This window comes from Ochlerotatus camptorhynchus, unplaced genomic scaffold (assembly GCF_037179485.1).
Source record: "Ochlerotatus camptorhynchus isolate MF236.1 unplaced genomic scaffold, CSIRO-AGI_Acam_v1.1 ptg000247l, whole genome shotgun sequence".
NCBI classification, from domain to species: Eukaryota; Metazoa; Arthropoda; class Insecta; order Diptera; family Culicidae; genus Ochlerotatus; species Ochlerotatus camptorhynchus.
Genome location: NW_027040737.1, coordinates 1,482,017 through 1,505,314, shown reverse-complemented (window position 1 = coordinate 1,505,314; position 23,298 = coordinate 1,482,017). Strand labels below are relative to the sequence as shown.

The following is a 23,298-nucleotide window of genomic DNA, read 5'->3' as shown; positions in this document are numbered from 1 at the left end:
ACATTCGGTAAAAATTGTACCTTCATTTTAAAGGCAATTGAATTTGAAAATAGTTTCAAAACATGTTCAACCTTGTTTAAATGATCAAATCTTGTCATATTAGTAGAGATTTAATTTCAAAGTAGCTTTTACCGAACAGTTCAGCTGTTCAGATTTCGGTAAAAATTACCGGAGTCGGCGATAATTTCTAAGTGTGTGTGTAGAAGGTTTACAATTAGAATCTTAGCAAAGTAAATATTGCAGTAGGATCATTTTGTTCAATCTCAATACACTCAGGTCTTTTTTTACACGGGGGATACGGTCCGTGTAAAAAAAACCGTGTAAAAAAACCTACGAAATTTTGATTTTTCGCATGCTTAAATGTTTTTAAAAAATCGGATTTTGATGCCATTTGTAATTAAAGCATGATATGGTCCATATAGATATATTTTAAAAATTTCTGTATTTACACCAAAAATTGTGATTTTTTTTCAAGTATGCCATTCAATTACAAATAGCTTGAAACGGATAATGTGATTGGAATCAAGTCGATAGGTTGTATCGTTGTCGAGAAATCGTTAAAAACGTACCGTGTAAATCATGGAAAACCGTGTAAAAAAACCGTGTAAAAAAAACCGCGTAAAAAAAACCGTGTAAAAAAGACTTCAGTGTACATTCTTTTCCGGAACCCCTTATCTTATGGAACATTAGCAATCAAGGATTATTCAATACAGTATCATTGTTGTTAGCTATATTTAGTTCGACTAATCATTTTAATGAGTGTACGATAACATCGTTGAAAATTGTTTCAATAATTTATGAAGAACAATCATGTAAGATGTATTTTATTGGGAGCGATATTCATCCATGCCAAAACAAATGTTTGCTGATGAATTTATTAAAAGGCAAATCTACATGACTATATAATGATTGGGATAGATCAAAAATCAAAGGAAGGTATTACAATGAGATATACATGTTTTTCTATACTGCAAAGTTAAATGACTGTCCAATAGTTTCTACCTGTCTGTTTACACACGTCATATCAACAAACGTCAAAAATCGTTAAAAGCAACTCCAATAAAATAAACATAATTATCTTATAAGATATATCTTTTAGTGAGCAATATTCATCATGAAAACAGGTATATTTTACTAAATTTTCTCATAGTACAAACTTATATGATTTTCCATTAGTTTATATATGTCTGTTCCCACCCATTACATATCACCAGTTTTCCACCATGAAATATATCAGACAATATTCATATACATCTTATCTATCGCTAACCACGCTCGAAGCGAAGTATTATCAAGTACTAAGCATTATAGTCGCTATATTCATAGTCTGGCGGATAGAATCTCGGGAACCAACTGAGCTGTCAAATATTGGAACCAATCGAGCAAATCACGACCAACAACAGAAAATAGCACATCAGCACTTCGGAAACCCTTTTCTCGTGACTCAAGACTCGCCTACGCAAACTAACACCATCTTTGGGTTGGGGAAAGTTTCCTCTATTCGATGATGCTGGTAATTTACGTTCGATTGCCAAGGAAAGGATAACCAACGTTTGGTTTATAAAAGTTGATAGTACCTTTTCAATAGTTGATCTACAATGTATTGAATTTGTTCCGCTTTTTGATAAATCGAAATCCTATCCGCCAGACTATAAATATAGTGACTATACTAAGCATGTGAAATTACAATAGAAATCATTCCATATCGCAGTCATAGTTTTTAAGTGATAATCCAATGGAATCTATCAATCATCACATAGAATGAATAAATCTGCTGACATTGCTATGTTATAAGATGGATCCAATAATCGGTACATGTCGATTTGTTTCAGTGCATAGGTTACGCGCATGCAAAGAAAACCAAAGCATTGTATGCACAGGTGAAACGGGAACCTTATTTGAACGATAGTGCAAACATTATCACGCATACGGTACAACGAAGGTAACGGGACATTGGGGCTTATTACGGATGTCACTTCACGGTGAAAACTTGTCACTTGTCGTCACGATGAAGTGATTCCCATTTGATTTGTACGGCAACCACGGTTCTTATTCTGAGCATCACTTCCTTATCACCGTGTAGTGACACCCGAAATAAGGCCCATTTACTATCAGGAATTTGTCATCTAAAAGAACCAACACACGTTTGAATTATTATTCGATACTTTTTCCGACAATGTTGCAGCGTTTGACTTGTCCTCATGGTGCAATTGTATATATTATCAATTTTTCCATCCGCGAGTCTAATATATATAATAATAATATAGAATAGTAAGTAATAATAGGGTTGTTTGTATCCATGTCAAAATCGATGGTTGGCATTTTCCTCTCAATCTTTTCATCCACGATAAACTCAGTTGCAATTTTCCCGTGCCTTGTTGTTCTGTGAAACTGCCCTTTTATGGGTTTCAAGGTTTTTTTTTTTGTAGTTCATGGAAGTCTAAGCTGATGCTATTGATTCGACTATTTGTTGTTCCTTCTTACGGTTTGTTGCTAAGCAGAGAACATCTAGATTAATCGCGTTTGTATGAATGCGTGTGTGTGTGTGTGTGCAGTTTGGATTTGTTGTTAAAATTCTTCTTAATTTTTAAATCTCTAAACTTTCTAGCTGGGAAGGCTATTATATGAGAGAAGTAAGCACATAGATGAGATGATGAAAGTGCATGTTAAAACCACTGTCCTTGTAACGTTTGTTCCGTCATTTTGCTAGGCTACGGTATTTACTCTTTTTCTTTTTAATATTTCATTTAAAAACAGGAAAAACATCTGGCTAATCTAACTTTTTTCTTTAATTTCAAAAAGGACTATGTTGATGCCATTTCTGTGATACTTATAGCGTTTGTGAGTTTGTCTTATCGATTATCGATTACCAATTTCTAGGTTATATACAGAAAATCCCTCTACGCAAAGCAAGATTCAAAAAGCTCAACCGATTGCTTGGACTGGAGAGTGTAGAAGTTTCTAGGTTAAAAAAACACAGGGAAGATATGCATATAACGTCACTAGAAAGAATACTTCTTAGGGGTAACAGCTGTCGCGTATAATAGCTTAGTCGAAGAAATGAGATTTATAGAATAAATACAGAAACAGGAGAAGATTTTTACAATTCGAAAACAAAAGTCAATCAACATATTTTATACAAGCGTGGCTCCGTAAAGTTCCGCCGATTGAGCCTGCGCAAAAGAAACGCGAGCAGGAAAATGGTAACTTAAAATGATTGAAAATGACGTGCAGGAGTGTAACGATGATGATTATGTAAGCATTCTTCTTGCTCTGGATAACGTTCCTATATAAACTACATCGACGAGAGTTAAGCTTACTTTAAAAACGATTGGCTTCCATCTGGGTGTATATTTTCGTTTAGCTTTATTGTTGCTGTTGTTTTTGTTATTATTATTCTGTATCGTGCGATTGTGTAAAACATTCTCAAAAATCTTTATTTAAACATTATCGTGTTATAATCTTTTATCTAATTATACTTTTTTTCGGCGATTTCCTCCAAATCTGCTCAAACAGTCTCTATTTGGAATAACCGGAACATATTCGACTTTACCTACAAAGCAAAGGTGCCTTTTTTTGTTTGTTTTGTTTACAAATATTTATCATCCATTTTTCTTTGAGCTTTACTCACAAATTTTTGGTCTCTTTCTCGTTTACAGGTGTACAAATAACAGAAAAAATTGGGAATATTTCCCCGAAAAAAAAAGTTGATCAAAAACAAACCGCTTCTAAAAGTACGTCCACAATTTTTCAACACACCTTTGGTTCGAAAGGTGACTGTCTGCTAACAATCGTAAATTGAAACTTACTGCCGCCGGTTGGTAACGACGGGCCGTTCCCGGCTGTCCTCGCGGTTGATGCTGTTGCGGCTCCGGGGCGGCGAAGTGTTGTTGCCTCCGTTGGTGGCCGGTCCCAGCCGTGTTTTGCGCGATCGCTTAAATTTGGCCATGTCCTCGCCGAACACGTCCCCCGTCCGGAGGGCTGAAATCAAATCGTCAAACTCACCTTTGTTGCTGGCATCTCCGGCCACCGGACTGCCACCGTTCGACGACCCGTTTGAACTCTTGGACGACTTGAGGCCCAAGTTCTTGGCGACCGAATTCAGCAGGCCCTCCTTGGACTTGCGCTCGATGGTGCGCTTTTTGAGCTGCGGAGGAGAGGGGAATGTTGTAATGTTTATGCTTTTCTCCCAGACACCACCCACTTGCGCCTACAACAACTTACCTCAGCTTCCTGCTTTGCTCGTTTCTCTTCCTCCTCGTGCCGCCGGCGGAAGTTTTCATTGTCCTGCTTGGCTTCCATCAGTGCGGTCAGGAATCCATCGAAGATGCCGAAGAACTCATCCGGCTGCACCACGGCACCGTCCTCTCCGAACAATCGCACCGCCCGGTCAAACCTAAAATCGTAACCATTGTCGTCAGTCGTCAATCATCAGAGTGGATGAGTGCTCAATCAACCTACCTTGTCTTCATGTCCTGGAATTGATCTTCCAGTTCGGCAAAGCGCACGGAAGCCTGCGCGTGGAATTCCCTCATCACAGGCAGGAACCGATCGCCTGGCTGCGGTACTCCGCTACTCCGATGGAATTCAATCTCCCGATTAACCTCGGCCAGTCCGGCTCTCAGCATCGTGATGTCCTTGTCCATTTCCCCGAGCGAAACCTTGGATGCTTCCTTTACGTGCGGTAGGTCTTCCTCCAGGAAAAGAATGTCCTTGAACTTCTTCTCGATGATCTGCACCAGATAGTGCAGCAGGGTCGTGCCCTTGGCGGCACTGCTCTTCGTGTCGGCCAATCGGTTAAGCGATGCCAGCCGGAAACCGGAAGCATTGCCCCGTGCACCGCGGTTCATGTAGTTTCCCAGGGCCAAGACCAGCTCGAGAAGCTTTCGGAGTCTTCGCGAACGGGCTACCTCCCGGGATGCCTCCATAACGCTGGCGATTCGCGGCGAAAGGTCGTTCACGGTCACCAGGAAGCGCTTCTTGTAGTGCAAACTCCTCAGACGCTGCTCGTAGTGAGGTATTCTGTGTGGACGGGGGATGAAAGCAATTTTAAAGACCCTGTGGAAATATCTTTCGCTGCATCTTACTTGGAAATTTCATAAAGGAACCGATCGGCTCGTGCCAGCGAATCGATGTCCTCGGAATGTTCGTCCAGCAGGGCTCGTTCCTCGGCCGACGGGGTGAACTTCAGTAGCTGTTCGACCATGTCGATTGGCAGCTGTTCACTGGAATCCATCGATAGAATGGCTCTGGGGGGGGGAAATTGTCACAATTCGAGTAAGATTTTCCGAACAGCGATGTCTCGGTCGTGATACTTACTTGGAAATTTCCTCGTCGCTCATCTTGAGCTTGCTCAGCAGGATGGTACAGTTCTGCGCCCGCCGACCGTCGATCACCGATAGGATTTTCGTCTTGTTCTTCCCGATCAAGCGGAGATCCTCGATCGAACCGTCGTTCTGGAATGGAAACGTATACTGGTGGTGGTGTTGCCAGTTTTAGAAACGAATCGAACTCAAGAGGTAAATGGAACTTAAAAAACTAAGCGATAATCGAACCGAAAAAAAAACCTTAGACTTACCGCAACGCCATTCTTCTGGTAGGCGGAGAAGAGCTTATCGATAGACTCCAGCTCGATGCTGTTGTACCACTTGGTGTCGTCCAGTTCGCTCCAAACCGTTCCCTGGAGTTTGCTGTCGGGAAGTTTGGACCAGTTGAAGCTCTTGAGCGGGTTGGCCGGTTGGGGGACGTTCTTCTTCGGGGCTTCCAGTTTCGGCGGTGCCGGCTGGTTCGGAACGTTCGGGTTGGCGATCTTGGGTAAACTTCCGGGTACGGGTGGAGGTGGTGGGGCGGCCATCATCGGTGGCGGGGGAGGTGGTAGCTTGCAGGGAGGAGGCGGAGGTGGAGGAGATACTTGACCGTTGCAACCCTGCAGTCCGGCGACTTTCTGATCGTCCGGAATGCTTCCTTCGGTGACTAGTCGTTCCAGGCGGATTCGCTCCTGCTGTTCACTGACGAACCGATGCTGGAGATCTTCGACTCGCATTTCGGCATTCATAGCTCGCTGTACGGCTTGCGAGTGGTTGGCGCTTTCCTTCTCCAGTCGTTCCCGCATGCGGGCCAGAGAGGTTTCGAGATCTTCCTTTTCCTGGGTTCGCAGGTCCAGTTCCTGTTCCTTTTTGGCCAGCTTGGCATTGATTTCGGAATTTTCCCGTTCGAGGTCTTCGGCTCGGGTTCGGGCGGCAACCAGTTCTTCTTCTTTGACTAAAAGTTTGACTATTTTTCTAACGTCGATCTGGAGCGGTGCGATGTCCGGGTCTTGGAGTTTCAGCGACGATTGGGACGTTTTGTCCTGACTGTCGGGGTCAATTTCGCTTGGAGGACGTTCCTCCTGTTGTAGGACGATCTGTTGAACCACTCGGTCGAATATCAACCAGTGCTGGGCATTTGGACCGGTATGTGGAAGCAGGAGCATGTGTTGCAGGAGACTCACGAGATGCGGGTAAGCCGTTGAGTGGCTCAGCTTCCGCCTCAGCAGATCGAACATTGCGGTTGCACTCTTGGTGTCTACGTGTTCGTGGTTGAACTTTCTGGCCAGTTCTTTCTCGTCCTCGTTCCGTACCATTTCGAAAAAGTCCAAGTGCCGATTCAGCGTCTCATTTTCGTGCTTCCGCAGTTTATCGATGACCGGTTGGATTCCCAGCATCAGGAACTCGTACCTCAGGTGTAACCGGAATTCGAGATTCTCCTGACCGGGTCCGTAGTTCAGCACTGCGTTGATGAAGGACATGATGGCCGTCTTGAGATTCACATCGTCCCGGTAGGCTCCGGTCGATTTGTCCAGATCGTTGACGATCCCCTGGAAGCGGACCCGCTCGGCGGCATACTCCTGGAAGTTGAGCATGGCCGTCAGGACCTTCTTGTGGCCTCCGGGGACGAGACATACGGCACCGAGGATCTCCAGGGCGGCGATCTTCGTCTTGATGTTGTCCGCCGCCAGGGAACGCGCGATCGTATCGATACCGGTGGGGTGGGCTAGCACGTGCGAGCGACCGGTCTGTGGATTGAGGTTTCTGGGCGTTAGCGATTTATGGACAAAAAAACGGTCATGCGAGGTGTACCTACCCTACTACTCCGGGACGAGGGTCAAGATGAAACAGGGTTGAGGGTTGAGATCTTTTTTTTTTACCGGGTAACTCAAACCTTGGAAGATCGTCTTAGTTTTGGTATTTTTCGCGACATTTTCTGAACAAAGTAGGAAACTTTTCGTGTACATTGTAAAGTGATGGTACTTGCCAATACAATCCAATGTATAACTCTCATTTTCGCCAAAAATGCTAATGGGACTGTTATGCCGCACAGGGCAGTATAGTTGTCAATTATTGTTCTGTTTCATCTTGCCCCATGTGTAGGTATAGGCACCTCTTGCTTATGTATCAACCACTTACCGAATTGTTCATCAACGCCTTGATGCAACCGATGAGACTAGTGTGCAGTGGACTGTTGGCCACTCGGATGTCCAACGCCTGGAGCAGTTCGAGCAGTGCCGGCAGGCCCTGCAGCTCGATGAACCGAATGACGAAACTGTGCGCCGAGGTGCGCAGGGCCGTCTTGAGGGCATCGAACAGGGCCGTGTGAGATTCGATTTTGGGGCTGTACTCGTGCGAGGGAGATTCGTCCGGCGAGGAAGCCTTGAGTTGGACGGCCATGTCCTTCAGTCGTTCGATGTAGTGCTCGGGGGTGGGCGGCAGGTTGACACCGGGAAGTGGAGCCCCACTCGGATCGGTGGCGTCCAGTGGGCTCTTGCGGGAGCAGTAGATTTGCCATTTCTTCTGCGGTGGCAGACTGAGCATTGCTGCCTTGTTTGGTGCGGTGAGATCGAGTTCCTCGACGAGTTCGGCAAACTTGCTGTCCAGCTCGTCGACGGTCGGCATCGGCTGGGTGGGGGTGAGCGTCTGCAAGGAGAATACTCCCTCCACCACGCAGATTTCGGGCGGTTCGTCATCCTGTAGGAAGATTGAATGAGAAAAAAAAGCAAAGTTATTGTCTGGTTCAATTTATCTTAAAATCAAGTTACTTCAAACAGCTGATGCTGGACTAAATTCGCAACGTGTTTGTAAAACTTTTGCATGGTTTTTCACCAGAAATTTAGAAGTTTGATTCAAAACATAACCTACAGTCTACTGCGATCAAAACAACCACTATGTAACGATCGATCGAAAATGTCAAAAACCTGTCCCGATCGGCGGAAGCAATTCGCTATAAATATCTACACCCGTTTGCGAAATTGGCATCATCTCCGAACGATGATTGATGATGGTATCATATCAGTTGCAGCCGCGCAGTAGCCTAGCAGGATCGATTCATGTTAACGATCCTTTGCTTGTTTGTTTGCATGTTTGGTACCAAGGAAGTTAGCCAGCTAAACAGCATGTGCCACTCAGGCCGGTATTTTGCCCATAATCGCAAATCTGTCCCATCTTTGATTGATTTACTATCCACACGGGACAGTTATGCGATTATGGGCAGAGTATGCTAATCGACCGGATTGAACATGCTGGAAAGTATCGAAACACGTGGGTACTTCCCTTCGGCCATTGCAGAGGCGAGCAAATTCAGATCAAGCAGTTATTTGTTAGTAGGCTCCGGCTGGTAGTAGGATCTCGTATCTTGATTGACAGCGCGGGACACCGAGCGATCATGGCTTGCTTGGAGGAATGATTTATTGAACTTGACACGCTCGCTTTGCAAAGATATTTTATTTGATTGGCTCCGATCGCGGAATGGTGTTGATGGGAGTTTTGAACATTTTTTTTTCTCGTTCACTAACTGCTACCTACCTACCCCTAACAGAATAGAAGATATTACCACCTAGGTACAAGAGATACGAGAGGGTTTCCCCTCTGGTGCGAACGTATAAGTGGCTGCATTTAGGCTAATTTATGAGTTCGGTAATGGCAAGAGATTGTATATTGTGGATATGGATGGTGTATGGGATTCCCCCTCTTTCGGCCGGTCGTAAAAATCGTGAACTGTTTTTTTTTTTTTGGAACGGCCCGCAGCAGAATGTAGCACGGCAGCCGACCGGCACGGCGCGGCGGTGGCGGTCAGTTGCGTTTCCGCATTCTGTTTGCGGTTTATATTTGTCGAAAGGAGGTTATAGGGCGGAGTTGTGTTATGGTTATAAGGAGATCGTTATAGGTTGAAGTTGGATTAGGAATTCATTCAAATCAGGAAACATGTGGAAGGTAATAAATCATGAGATTCAGATTTAGTGCTTTAAAACGATCATTTGTCAAATTGGATCCCTGTGTTGACCATATCAATTTGTGTTTAATCAATTGTTATGGGCACAATAGTCGCTTATATAATCAACACCAGTCTTGTATGCGGTCACCGTAGTCGACACATTTTCTGTGATCATCGACTGCCTTTGCTTCCGACACTTGCAAAACAAGATATCAAATAGCAGTACCAAACTAAAATGTCATATGACAGGCTCTGTCGTACGACACTGTCGCCGACGACCATCACGAATGTATGTATTTTAGTTTTTCTGATAATAAGAGCTGCTGATGTTGTGCCTGTGTGAATTCTGAAAATAGTAAGCAACAATGTCCTAGTAATAACATTTCTGATCAGAAATGGTTTGATTTACACCAAATTGACCAAATTGTCATATCATAGTTATTTGATAATTTTCTTTTTACTCGAATGTTGTTCTACCGTTTGTGTTGGGTAAGAGAGACGACGGTAGAGCATGAGAGTACGAATACAAACAGACTGTCGCGCATCACAATGAAGCGAGTATAGTAAAAAACAACATCAGTTTCAATCCCTGATCAAGACATCATGACATCGTGGAAAGAGCAAATTTGTAGATGGAAGGATCTAATTTTCTCTCTTACGCGAGTTTATGCCTGCACTCAACATAGTGTTCTTTGAACGATAGTTAAAATGTGTAAATTGGTGAATTTTCACTTAAATTTTACATTTCTAAAATAAATAAACATGCTCGAAAATCCCTCTGTTGCCTGCTCTGTTGTTGATCGGTCGATTTTCGAGAAGGTGTTTATGAAAATAGATTCCTCGTCTGTCAGAAATAAATCTGGTGGAATAGCAGGTTTATTTGAAAAATTCTATCTATCACATATAAGTGAAAATTCACCAAATGGAGTGTTCTGTCAGAGGATGTGGCCGGAAGAAGCTTGAAGCCAAGGGGTTGGTCACTCCGCACAGTGAGTCGAAAACAGATTCGGCACAATTTGGGCACACCTGGACACTTTAATTGGCACACGTGGTCAGACATGCTTCAAGTGCATGGGATTCGGTCACCAGGCGAGGAACTGCAATGGCCCTGACAGATCTGATCTGTGCAGAAAATGCGGAGAGAAAGGCCATATTGCAAGAGGCTGCATAAGCAACCGAGGTGTATGCTCTGCAAAAAAGAGGACGGTAACGATCATACGACGGGAGGCTTCAAATGCCTAGCATACAAAAAGGCGATGGCAGGCCAACAGTAATGGAGGTAACCCAAATAAATCTCAATCATTGCGACATTGCTCAGCAACTGTTGTGGCAGTCGGCAACTGGGTGGCGGATAGAGCTGGCATGGCTGCTATACAAGTTATGGGCAGATACCCCATTCAAGAAGTGGTTGCGAGCTCATACGAAGGTTTCGTGATCGCCAAAATCAACGGAATCTTCATGTGTAGATGTTACGCACCCCCCAGATGGATGATGGAGAAGTTCCATGTGATGCTAGATGGACTTACCGAAGAGCTGATCGGACGACGACCGGTAGTCATCGGAGGAGAATTCAATGCTTGGGCAGAGGAGTGGGGAAGCAGATGTTCCAATGCAAGAGGGCACAGTCTGCTGGAAGCTCTGGCAAAACTGGAAGTTATGCTGGCCAATAAAGGCACCAGCAGCACTTTTCGCAGAGATCGCCGGGAATCCATTATCGACGTTACTTTCTGCAGTCCGTCGCTGATGGAAAACATGGATTGGAGAGTGTGCGAAGGATATACCCATAGCGATCATCAGGCGATACGATATGGCATCGGCCAACGGAATACTGTGGCAGTACGGAGGACGAGAACTTGTGACCAAAAGTGGAAGACGAAGGCTCTCGACAAGGATCTGTTCGTTGAGGCACTTCGTGTGGACAGGAGTCCCGCAGATCTAAATGCGGACAAGCTGACAGAAACGTTAGTGAGAGCATGTGACACGACCATGCCGAGGAAACTGGAGCCAAATAACAGACGGCGTCCAGTCTACTGGTGGAACGAGGCACTTAGCACTCTCCGCGCTAGTTGTCTCAGAGCCAGAAGACGTGTTCAGAGAGCAAGAACGGAAGCAGACAGAGAGGAACGAAGAGAAGCTTTTCGAGCGGCCAGGGCCGCACTTAAACGAGAGATTAAGCAGAGCAAGTCGAACTGTTTTAAGGAGCTGTGTCGAGACGCTGATGCCAACCCCTGGGGCGACGCATACCGAGTCGTGATGGCGAAGATCAGAGGTCCAACGATGCCCGCTGAAATGTGCCCAGAGAAGCTGAAAGTCATCGTGGAAGGACTTTTCCCGAAGCACGACCCAACAACCTGGCCACCTACACCGTACGGAGAATGAGAGGGAGATAACGTCGAAGTCACCAACGAGGAACTTTTAGCAGTGGCGAAAGGATTGAAGATGAAGAAAGCTCCCGGTCCGGGTGGAATCCCCAACGTAGCGTTGAAAGCGGCGATCCTGTAATCCAGGACATGTTCAGGATGGTGCTGCAGAAATGCCTGAACGAGGGTCACTTCCCTGACAGGTGGAAGATACAGAAGCTAGTGTTGCTGCCGAAACCAGGAAAACCGCCGGGGGATCCAACATCGTACAGGCGTATATGCCTGCTGGATACACTCGGAAAACTTTTGGAGAGGATCATCCTTAACAGGCTGACGAAATACACGGAGAGTGAGCACGGATTGTCGGAAAGGGAGATCGACGGTGGCTGCAATTCGGACAGTGATCGAGAGAGCTGAGAAGGTGTCCAAACAGAAGCGGAGAGGAGATCGATATTGCGCCGTGATAACGATCGACGTCAAGAAGCACACCATAGCCTCGAAGCGTGTGTTAAAATACCTGGGAGTGATGATCGATGACCGGATAAACTTCAACATCCACGTCGAATATGCCTGTGTGAAGGCTTCGAAGGCCATCAACGCGATAGTTAGAATCATGCCGAACAACGCTGGTCCCAGCAGTAGCAAGAGGCGTCTTCTGGCCAGCGTGTCATCATCGATACTGAGATATGGAGTTCCAGCCTGGGTTCCAGCGCTGGAAACGAAGCAGAACCAAAGGAAACTTAGCAGTACGTTCCGGCTCATGGCCATGCGAGTCGTGAGTGCGTACAGAACCATCTCGTCGGAAGCAGTATGCCGGTATGATCCCAATCGGCATCACCCTGGCGGAGGACAGCGAGTGCTACAGCCTGAGACAATCCGGAAGAGTACGGAAAGTTGTGAGAGTGGAGTCATTGGCTAAGTGGCAACAGGAGTGGAACACGACGGAGTACGGTAGATGGACACATAGACTAATACCGATTCTTTCGACCTGGGTGAATAGAAAACACGGAGAAGTCAATTTCCACCTAACGCAGTTCCTGTCTGGCCACGGCTGCTTCAGGAAATACCTGTATCGGTTCGGACACGCAGCGTCACCCCTCTGTCCGGAGTGTGGCAACGTCGATGAAACGCCGGAGCACGTGGTATTCGACTGTCCAAGGTTCGAGGCAGTGCGAACGGAGATGCCCGTCCTTAACGTGGAGAATGTCGTCGATGAAATGTGTCGAGAGGAGGACACTTGGAATGCCGTCAGCAGGGCAGTCACGCAGATTATGTCGGAGCTGCAGCGTAAATGGAGAGAAGAGCAGCGAACTAGCAACGCCAGCTAGCGCTGAGCGTACGACAAGTGCATGAGCACAGCCACCCCCCGAAGTAGTCGCTTCAGAGTGGTCCCGGGAAGTGGAATGGGAATGGAATGGGAATGGAATGGGAATGGAATGGGAATGGAATGGGAATGGAATGGGAATAGAATGGGAATGGAATGGGAATGGAATGGGAATGGAATGGGAATGGAATGGGAATGGAATGGGAATGGAATGGGAATGGAATGGGAATGGAATGGGAATGGAATGGGAATGGAATGGGTTTTAGTGGAGCTGCAAAAAACGTGGTCAGACATTTCAACACAATTAGCAACCCTGCACTATCACTGTGTCTGTGTGTATCATTGTTTACATTCCAGTCATATTGGTCAGCTCGCAGAGGATCACAATACTGTAGCATGGCAAAGGAAACTCCACATAAAACATTGCATTACATGCAAATGTCGACTACGTAAATGTACAATGATACAATCCGATCAGCCGTTCACATTTTCCGGGGGCACCTTCGACTAGTGCTTTTATCACAAAAACGTAATTTGTGAGAGCGGAAGTCGAGGTGAAAATTTTCCGCACAATCGCTTGTAATAACTACCGAAGTATCTCTTCCAACTGAAGCAACAATGCCAATCATCTCACGATACTACTTTCCCCGGTTCCCTGGCAGCTGTTACCTAGTTTTCACACTGTTATTCTTAGTCCTATTGCTACCCTCCTCGACGGTTACTGCCTTCCGACAATTCCATCATCAAGCAGTGGAAATTGCTGCAAAGTTTCGAAGCAATTCTTGGCAGTCTCTTGCGGTTTCGGTTCCGTTTCATAGTTCACCGTCCACAAATGAAACATTAGAACTGTCAGAAATATCGGGTTGCCAAACATACCAGAATATTTTTGATTCACTAACAAGTACAGTCGGCACATCAGCGGCACACTAAGAAAAAAAAATATGACACAATCTTATCCCTTGCCTGACCCACTTTTGGTGAAATTTATAAGAAGTTTTCAGGAGATGCCGGAAGAATCTTCCGGAGTGAGTCAGAAGAAACTTGGTGGGGGGAAATCTGGTAAAACTTCCAGAGGATGTCGGAAGCAGAAAACCAGATAAAACTTCAGATGGAAGTCGTAAGAAACTTCTTGAAGAAATTGGAACTAGCTTTCGCCGAAATTTGGTAGAAATTTTCACGGGAAAATTTGGTGAAAACTTTCAGAGAAAATTGGAAGAACCTTCCGAAAGAAGTTGGAAGACCCTGCAAGAGCTACAAGAAGCTTGCAGGAAAAATCAGAATAATTTTTTTTGGAAAAAGTCAGAACAATCTTCTGGTGAAATCTGGAGAACCTTCCAAACGAAGTCGTAAAAAACTCCGGGAGAAGTTAGAATAAATTCCCAAGTCAAGAAGTCAGAAGAAACCGGGGGCCCGCGGGGAAAATTGAATTAAATCTTCCAGGCTGCCAGGAGTTCCCGGAAAGAGTCATAAACTACTTCCCGATACCCAGGTAGCAACAAATGGCCGCGAAATGGAAACACTATTCGGGAGCTCTAAGCACTTTCCTGCGCTCTTCTCTGTTTGCTGCAGTTCAGGATCTGCACGGAGTGTGTTGCTGAGAGCCCCATGCCATCGCTAACCTTTCTGTCCACCGAGAGGCCGCAGTTTACATAGTAAACTTTGCTTTCTCCGTAGTCGCTCTTTTCTAAATGTTTGGCTCTTGTCCTCAGTGCTTGCTGTTCCCGTTCTGCAGCAGTCATACCGGCTTCAATGTCCATCACTAGTGCCTTGATCTTATGGTGTACGTTGCGTTTATCCTTAATGCTCTCATTGACTTCGTAGACCTTTCTTTTGACCTTCATCATTTTGCTTCTCGAAAGCTGCAGCCCTTGTTGTTCGTCTTGAGATTTGCTACTGCTGGATATCGGTGTGAATAGCTGGCCAGGTTGAACACTGGACCTAGCTTCAAGCAGACTTCTCGCTTAGTAATTGCCACACATACAGCAGATTCCTTTTTGCTACCCAGTATGCCCTCGATTGTGCGTGATCTATTGTTCGCTTGGTGTGCTGGACCAGGCTTTTGTTCGCACAGGTGTGATGTGTTTTTAAAAAAGACCTTAGTATTGTGGGGCTGTTAGGATTCTCTGTCGTTTTTCGGGTGTATGAGTTTCAGTCCCAGTATCAGGGTCTCGCACGGTGGACAAGTCACTAGATAGATTAAAAACAAGCATGAATTTTCTAAAGGGCGTATCTGCTTTTGCAAACAAAGATTAAAAACTGTTATCTCGCCCACACAAACGAATACCACCATCAGGTAGGGTAATCTATCCTTAACATGGTGGTGGTGTTAGTTTACGTGAGCGAGCTTAGCGTTTCGACAAATTGATGTTTAAAATCATGGTTTGAAAAAGCAGATACTTCATTTTGAAATTCATGTGAAGGGAACTAACCCGCCATCTCGTCATTAGTGTAACTGTACGCTAGGATACGATCGTATTTGAACGTAATTGGTAGAGTTTATTGAAGCTTAGAGCGCCGGAGATAAAAATTCAGTTTCGTAGAGACGCTAGACGTTGTTAGTTGTTGCAAAATTAAGCTGCTTATGGAAATGTGCGTCTCTTAATAGATGTTATACCTAATTGCGTCTGACAAAATTTAACCTTCAAGTAGATTCTGCGTCTGCTCGATCCAGCTGTGTCCTACAAAAATCAATGCCTCGAGCGCATTGGAGCGCTTTTGAGTGAATGCAAGAATGATTAAGACTTAAGCTGGGTTTAGACATTGATCAATTTAGTTGAATTCCATTGGCTTGAAAAGTTAAGCCTGGTTCTCCATTTTTTCAATTCAAATCAACAATCATTGCTTTGACAGCATAGAGTGGCTATTCTAGGTCTTCATTGAAAACTTGGTTAGCTCGTAAAATTAGCTTCACAGTAAAGTTTTAGTATGGTAATGTTGCGACTATTACAATTTAGATGGAACTAACTTAAAGAATTTTGGAGATGAAAGCGTTATTTTTACTATTTCCCACCGGAGGAGTCCGCCCACTAATTAGCTTTTGGTTAAGCATATTATGCGGTATAATTTTCTTACGGAGCTGGGTCTCAAAATGTGCTCAAGGCAAAACAAATATAATGGGATTTAATACAAGTGTTTCAAATGTGAAATGCAGAGTGACCAGAACTGGAATTTGAAGTCACCGGGAAAATCCCACGAATTTAGTGGACACATCTGGAAAAATATACCTTGTCCTCTCTTCGAAAACAATAAGATTTCAAGTCTCTTGGACTGGTCTAGATTTTCAGACTATTAAGAGAATTGTAGATTTTTTTCAAAAACAAATTTGAGTAGATTTTAGAATGAATTCTACAGATAACCACCAAGGTATTTCAGAGAATATTTTCTGGGGAGCTTTAGGAAAACCTCTAGGAGAGTTTTTACCAGATCTTCCAAGAGTGAAGAGGGTTCCAGGATTCTTGAAAAATACCAAGGAACGCGAATTTTGAGGGTACAATTCCAAAATAATTATGTGAAGATCTATAAGGATATTCCAAGTATAATTCCAAACGCATTTCAAAAGGAATTTCTACAGAATGTTAATGATAATTCCATGCAGAGAATTATTGATAATTGATATTGAACTCCAAGATAATTCTGAGCAAAATTTGGAGACAATTCTCGGCGGGAGAATTTTGCCTGCCAGATGGTGTTGGCAGGGAAGGGGGATTACACGGAATATAAAAAAAATTAAGCTCCAGTGAATTCTTAGAAAGAATTTAAAATTCGAAGAGGGATGAATTTTAAGATTTTTTTGGAGTGTTCTACAGAGAATTTATGTACCATTATAAAAAAAATCAAGGGATTTCCAGAGAGGATTTCAAATTTATTTTAGAAGAATTCTAAAGGAAAGGCTTGAGAACAATCAAATAAAAGCCTGTAAAATTTTGAGCGAAATTTTCAAACACAAATTGTGAAGACTTCGAACCTGTCGCAGATCCAAATTCAAGATCCAGCAGCGCTCCACAGTGCTCAAATGGTTCCAAATCGGGTCTCGATTAGCCTCCCAAAATTTGAACTCATTTAGTAGGAAACTGACTTGGCACATAGTGACATAGTAGCCATGATTACCGTTAATAACTTTTGTTCTTTACATTTGATCGAAAAGTGGTTTCGAACAAAGTTGTAGCCGGAAAAGAATTCTACAAGCACAGTTATCATTTTTTAAATCAGGAGACTGGTGAATTTTGATAAAGATATGAACCAAAATTATGATTTTCCCAAAGTAATTTCTATTTAAACTTCAAATGGTTTGTGCCAAGTCAGTGTCCTACCAAATGAGTTTAAATTTTGGAAGGCTAATCAGGACCCGATTTGGAACCATTTGAGCGCTGTGGAGCTAATTTATCATCAGTATGGCGTACATGCTTTGTAAATAAATAGATCAATCCAAATTATTCCTCTATCTGAATGTGTTCTATTGACGTGTTTGTTTTCAAAAGCATGTACGCCCTGATCTCGAATCAGTCCGGATATCCTTTAGAATATAGACAGTAACATAAAAAAAAGTTCTGTGGATTTCACCTCGGAATTCCATGACAACTTTTCTCAGAACTTCGTTGAAATTTTTCTCCAAATGCTCCTGAGAGAATCTCTTGGAGTTTTGTTGAAATTCTCTTCGGAACGTTCTTGATCCTTTCTTACAATTTCCTTAGTAAATTTCTTGAAGATCTCCTTAAACACAGAAAATTTTAAGAAAATTTGGAAATATTTACAACATTTCCTGCTCTCTCGCAAATTCATTGAAGTTTTCTTAGGAATTTCCTTAAAACTTATCTTCAATAAGTTGTGTCAGCATTTGTTCGGAAATATTTTCTCATAAAATTATTATTGATAGTCCATTAGAGCTCTCCTCAGAAATATATTTTTTTTACTTTATGATATTTAAGTAATATTCAGTCTAAGTGACGAACCAGCCAGTGACTGAAAGTCACTCTAATAAAGCAAAAAAAAAGTAATGTTCAGCCGTATTTGACTATTAGATTGTCATTTGTATTAATGGGATATCACCATTATGCTTGTCGTAGGACTCGCATGAATTCTCTTCCGAAATACCTTAAAAAGTTCCCCGAAATTCTTTCAGACTTGTTTTAGAATCCCCTGAAATTCTAATCATAATCCTCATAATAGTCTATTCAGAACTACTTTGAGGAGTTCTTCTTACAATTTTATTGAAATACTTCCCAAAATAACCTGGAACTTATATTTCAGTAAGATTTTTTGTTGGAATTCTCCTCAAAACTGATTTGGCTTCTTATCCAAATTTTCTGTGTCAGAATTCTTAAATTTTGTCCAAGCCCAAGAGTCATATTTTTTATCTGAAATGTTGAAAATAACGTAATGTTTGAAATTTTGATAGTATCAAGAATGTGACAACTGGCTTTACCTCAAAATCTAGAAATTTTTCTCGAAAAATTTCGAGGTCCGCGTCGGAGTCAAATGTTATTCCGTAAATTTGATTGTTTTATATAAGAACTTATAAGTTCAATCTATCACTTTAAAACATTACCTAACAATTTTTGAACTTTTTAAAATTATCTAAAATTAAATTTGACAATTAGTTGCGATCTAAGTCTCATGAATTTTAACATTGTTGAAAATTTATAGTTTTGCTCAATTGCTGAATTCAGCCATGCCGGTATATTTAGTTGTTTATATTACACCCTTATAAATACATTCGGTACCCGGTAAAAGTGGGAAAAAATGGGAATTTTATTTATTAAATTCATTGCTGCATTTTTGCTTATCGTTTTTTTTTAAAATCAACGGGAATCCGAAGTGTGCATCATTTAAATTATAGGCAGCGTAAAAAACTGGATAGCAACAACCTAATCACAAGTGGAGAGTTGGTGGCCCCATCATATTAAAGAGTTTTAGAGCAAGCAATGAGAATTGCTTGCTCGTCGTGTGTTTTGTGACACTTGTCGTCGTCGTCGACGGTACCGGGGTTCGATATCAAAGGCTCGATGGCCATTGAGCGACCGTTTTTGCTTGCTGAGCAGAAGATCATGGGATTAATCACAGGCCGATTCACATTCAAGAGTCTTTAGTCGCTGTCTTTCCTGAACACATCGTTTCAATTCAGCGTACCGTTTACCAGAACGAACCATGCAGCAAACCTAACCCTTTTATCCAACATCCCAGTGATTTCTCGTTGATGTGTAGAGGATTTCCCGGCTTCCAAAAAAATGAGTACCATGTCACTAAATTTCTACCCATTCCTTAATTGACGTGCATTCGGACACGGCCGGCGCTGGTATTACATTTTCTACAGTTTGAGACCAGTTTTTACGCATTGAGGATAATAGCTAGTCCCAAGCATCATCTGTTGGTTCTCTGCTAAATTACAACTGACCTGGAAATAGCAGAGTAGCAACTGAGGGCGAACAATCATGGTCATGCTCATACTTAGTAATTTCCATATAAACTTCAAACGGCTGTATTAAGAGATCATAACCAAATGAGCTCAATTTTTGATTTAGCAGTAAAATCAATGATTTGAACCAGCCTGGGGATAAACTTTTGTTTTTACATAATGCAGCTAAATACTTTAACATGGAGCCTCCATCTATCGTGCTCCGTACGTCTTCACGTAATCCAAAAATAATTCATCAAAAAACCTCCACATCAATCACCATCTTCACGGCACTCGGCGATCCGATCATTCGACCGATCTAGCACCGCATATATCTAATATGTGACGGAAGCCAGTCGCACCAGCAGGCGGCAGATTACAAATCAATCTCTGATTCCCATCGCCCAACATCGATCAAGAAGGCAAGACAAGACACCGTGTTATTAGCTACACATAAGTCCATTTCATTCACCACCAGAGCACCACCGTTTGGTCTAAGTCTAGCACACGAGGTCCGTTTCTCACCTTCTCCACATGATCGAATGGAGCATTTCGCGGAGCAGAGGACCGAGAGCAGCATAGGCCTACCGGCAAAATCCATTGATTAATGGCACTCTCTCTCTCCGGGTCGTACGTTTATGATCGAAGTAAATAGGGTCCCCCGTTTTTTACATCATTGGCCCTCGATCGGCAGTCAATCGAGCGATCAACTGCTGAGCCTGAATTATTAGGTTCCAGTAGTTTATATCCGATCGAATCTGTAATCATCTCAAGAAAAATCTTCTCATATTGGTAGGTAGGTAGGTACGACGAACGGACAATCGAAACGAAATGGAAATTATACACGGCTACTTTATGGGTGCGAAAGAGAAAGGATTTTATTTTGATAAATGTTGTTTACACGTTCGGTAGTTGAAATGTCGTTAGACGTTCGCTCAACACAAATATACGAAAGGATGCAGAAATTGCAGGGTTGTCTAGCGGGCAGTCGACCTGTGGGAAAGTAGTCCTAAACCATTAGTAGGCGTATACTTTTTGATTTCGTTCGCCTCATCTGTCAAAGAATGGTTCAACCAAATCTTTCGAATATCCAAACTTCGCTGATCGTGCTGAACCTGGCATGTATCACGATTTTCACGAAATCCGGTCAATTTGTGTGCTTTGCGGTCGACATGGACATTATCGCAAGAACATTTGGAACGGTGGCAGAACTATACACCCGCCTGAAACACAAAGCAGCAAAGGTCGGACTGGTGGTAAGTGCGTCAAAAACAAAGTACCTACATGCTAGTAGGCGGAATCGAACATGACAGGATTCGTCTAGGAAGTAATGTCACGATAGACGGGGATACTTTCGAGGTAGTGGAGGAATTTGTTTACCTTGGATCCTTACTGACGGCTGACAACAATGTGAGTCGTGAAATACGAAGGCGCATCATCAGTGGAAGTCGTGCCTACTACGGGCTCCAGAAGAAACTACGGTCAAAAAAGATTCACCCCCGCACCAAATGTACCATGTACACAACGCTAACGGTCCTCTATGGACACGAGACATGGACTATGCTCGAGGAGGACCTGCAAGCACTCGGAGTTTTCGAGCGACGTGTGCTAAGGACGATATTCGGCGGTGTGCAGGAGAACGGTGAGTGGCGGCGAAGAATGAACCACGAGCTCGCTGCACTCTACGGCGAACCCAGCATCCAGAAGGTGGCCAAAGCCGGAAGGATGCGGCTACCCTGCAAAGTTAGTGTTCGCTACTGATCCGATTGGCACAAGAAGGCGTGGAGCGCAGAGAGCACGATGGGCGGACCAGGTAGAGCGTGATCTAGCGAGCATTGGGTGCGGCAGCCGCAAACCGAGTATTGTGGCGTACTATTGTTGATTATGTCTTATCTTAAATGTGATGTTGTACAAATAAATGTATGTATGTATGTACGCATCGACTGTACAGAGACTTCTATGGACATCCCTATAAAGTCCTGTGGATCCCCCATCGAAGTCCACGCTCAATTGAAACCAATTACTGGCAAGAATATTTAAGGAAACCCGCAGACAGACAGACAGACAGACAGACAGACAGACAGACAGACAGACAGACAGACAGACAGACAGACAGACAGACAGACAGACAGACAGACAGACAGACAGACAGACAGACAGACAGACAGACAGACAGACAGACAGACAGACAGACAGACAGACAGACAGACAGACAGACAGACAGACAGACAGACAGACAGACAGACAGACAGACAGACAGACAGACAGACAGACAGACAGACAGACAGACAGACAGACAGACAGACAGACAGACAGACAGACAGACAGACAGACAGACAGACAGACAGACAGACAGACAGACAGACAGACAGACAGACAGACAGACAGACAGACAGACAGACAGACAGACAGACAGACAGACAGACAGACAGACAGACAGACAGACAGACAGACAGACAGACAGACAGACAGACAGACAGACAGACAGACAGACAGACAGACAGACAGACAGACAGACAGACAGACAGACAGACAGACAGACAGACAGACAGACAGACAGACAGACAGACAGACAGACAGACAGACAGACAGACAGACAGACAGACAGACAGACAGACAGACAGACAGACAGACAGACAGACAGACAGACAGACAGACAGACAGACAGACAGACAGACAGACAGACAGACAGACAGACAGACAGACAGACAGACAGACAGACAGACAGACAGACAGACAGACAGACAGACAGACAGACAGACAGACAGACAGACAGACAGACAGACAGACAGACAGACAGACAGACAGACAGACAGACAGACAGACAGACAGACAGACAGACAGACAGACAGACAGACAGACAGACAGACAGACAGACAGACAGACAGACAGACAGACAGACAGACAGACAGACAGACAGACAGACAGACAGACAGACAGACAGACAGACAGACAGACAGACAGACAGACAGACAGACAGACAGACAGACAGACAGACAGACAGACAGACAGACAGACAGACAGACAGACAGACAGACAGACAGACAGACAGACAGACAGACAGACAGACAGACAGACAGACAGACAGACAGACAGACAGACAGACAGACAGACAGACAGACAGACAGACAGACAGACAGACAGACAGACAGACAGACAGACAGACAGACAGACAGACAGACAGACAGACAGACAGACAGACAGACAGACAGACAGACAGACAGACAGACAGACAGACAGACAGACAGACAGACAGACAGACAGACAGACAGACAGACAGACAGACAGACAGACAGACAGACAGACAGACAGACAGACAGACAGACAGACAGACAGACAGACAGACAGACAGACAGACAGACAGACAGACAGACAGACAGACAGACAGACAGACAGACAGACAGACAGACAGACAGACAGACAGACAGACAGACAGACAGACAGACAGACAGACAGACAGACAGACAGACAGACAGACAGACAGACAGACAGACAGACAGACAGACAGACAGACAGACAGACAGACAGACAGACAGACAGACAGACAGACAGACAGACAGACAGACAGACAGACAGACAGACAGACAGACAGACAGACAGACAGACAGACAGACAGACAGACAGACAGACAGACAGACAGACAGACAGACAGACAGACAGACAGACAGACAGACAGACAGACAGACAGACAGACAGACAGACAGACAGACAGACAGACAGACAGACAGATCATAATGTGGAAAAACTCTGTCGGGCCTCACGAATAGGACGAAACCACCAGCCGCCGAGAGTTTTGCTACGAATCGCATGAGATTTGTTGGTTCTGACGATATTCGTGGTGCAGAAAATACTTTCAGATTTTTCCTTGGAATTTTGCGAGAGAAGCTCAATGGAGTAAACAAAGTGGCAATGTTAGCCCTAGCGTGCCGAACAGTGTGCCATGTTGTGTTTCGGCACAGTGTGCACAGTTGGTTGCA

General features: G+C 43.9%; 1 protein-coding gene across 3 annotated transcripts in view; it reads right to left on the bottom strand.

Annotated features, from left to right (window-relative positions):
• Positions 1–23,298, bottom strand: part of DAAM (disheveled-associated activator of morphogenesis-like protein) — a 306,234-nt gene that overhangs the window by 63,691 nt on the left and 219,245 nt on the right. Inside the window, exons 3-9 of one of the 3 annotated variants that reach the window (XR_010517804.1) lie at positions 7,446–8,003; positions 5,579–7,054; positions 5,320–5,474; positions 5,088–5,249; positions 4,462–5,022; positions 4,225–4,396; positions 3,594–4,147 (exon numbers count right to left, since the gene is read on the bottom strand). Coding sequence is in view for 2 of the 3 variants with exons in the window: in XM_065226235.1 (XP_065082307.1) it covers positions 3,806–4,147; positions 4,225–4,396; positions 4,462–5,022; positions 5,088–5,249; positions 5,320–5,474; positions 5,579–7,054; positions 7,446–8,003 (3,426 nt within the window). In the remaining variant the exon portion in view is untranslated. Of the gene's footprint in view, positions 1–2,145; positions 4,148–4,224; positions 4,397–4,461; positions 5,023–5,087; positions 5,250–5,319; positions 5,475–5,578; positions 7,055–7,445; positions 8,004–23,298 lie in introns of those variants that run through there. The other 2 variants (XM_065226237.1, XM_065226235.1) reach the window with 2 other exon arrangements.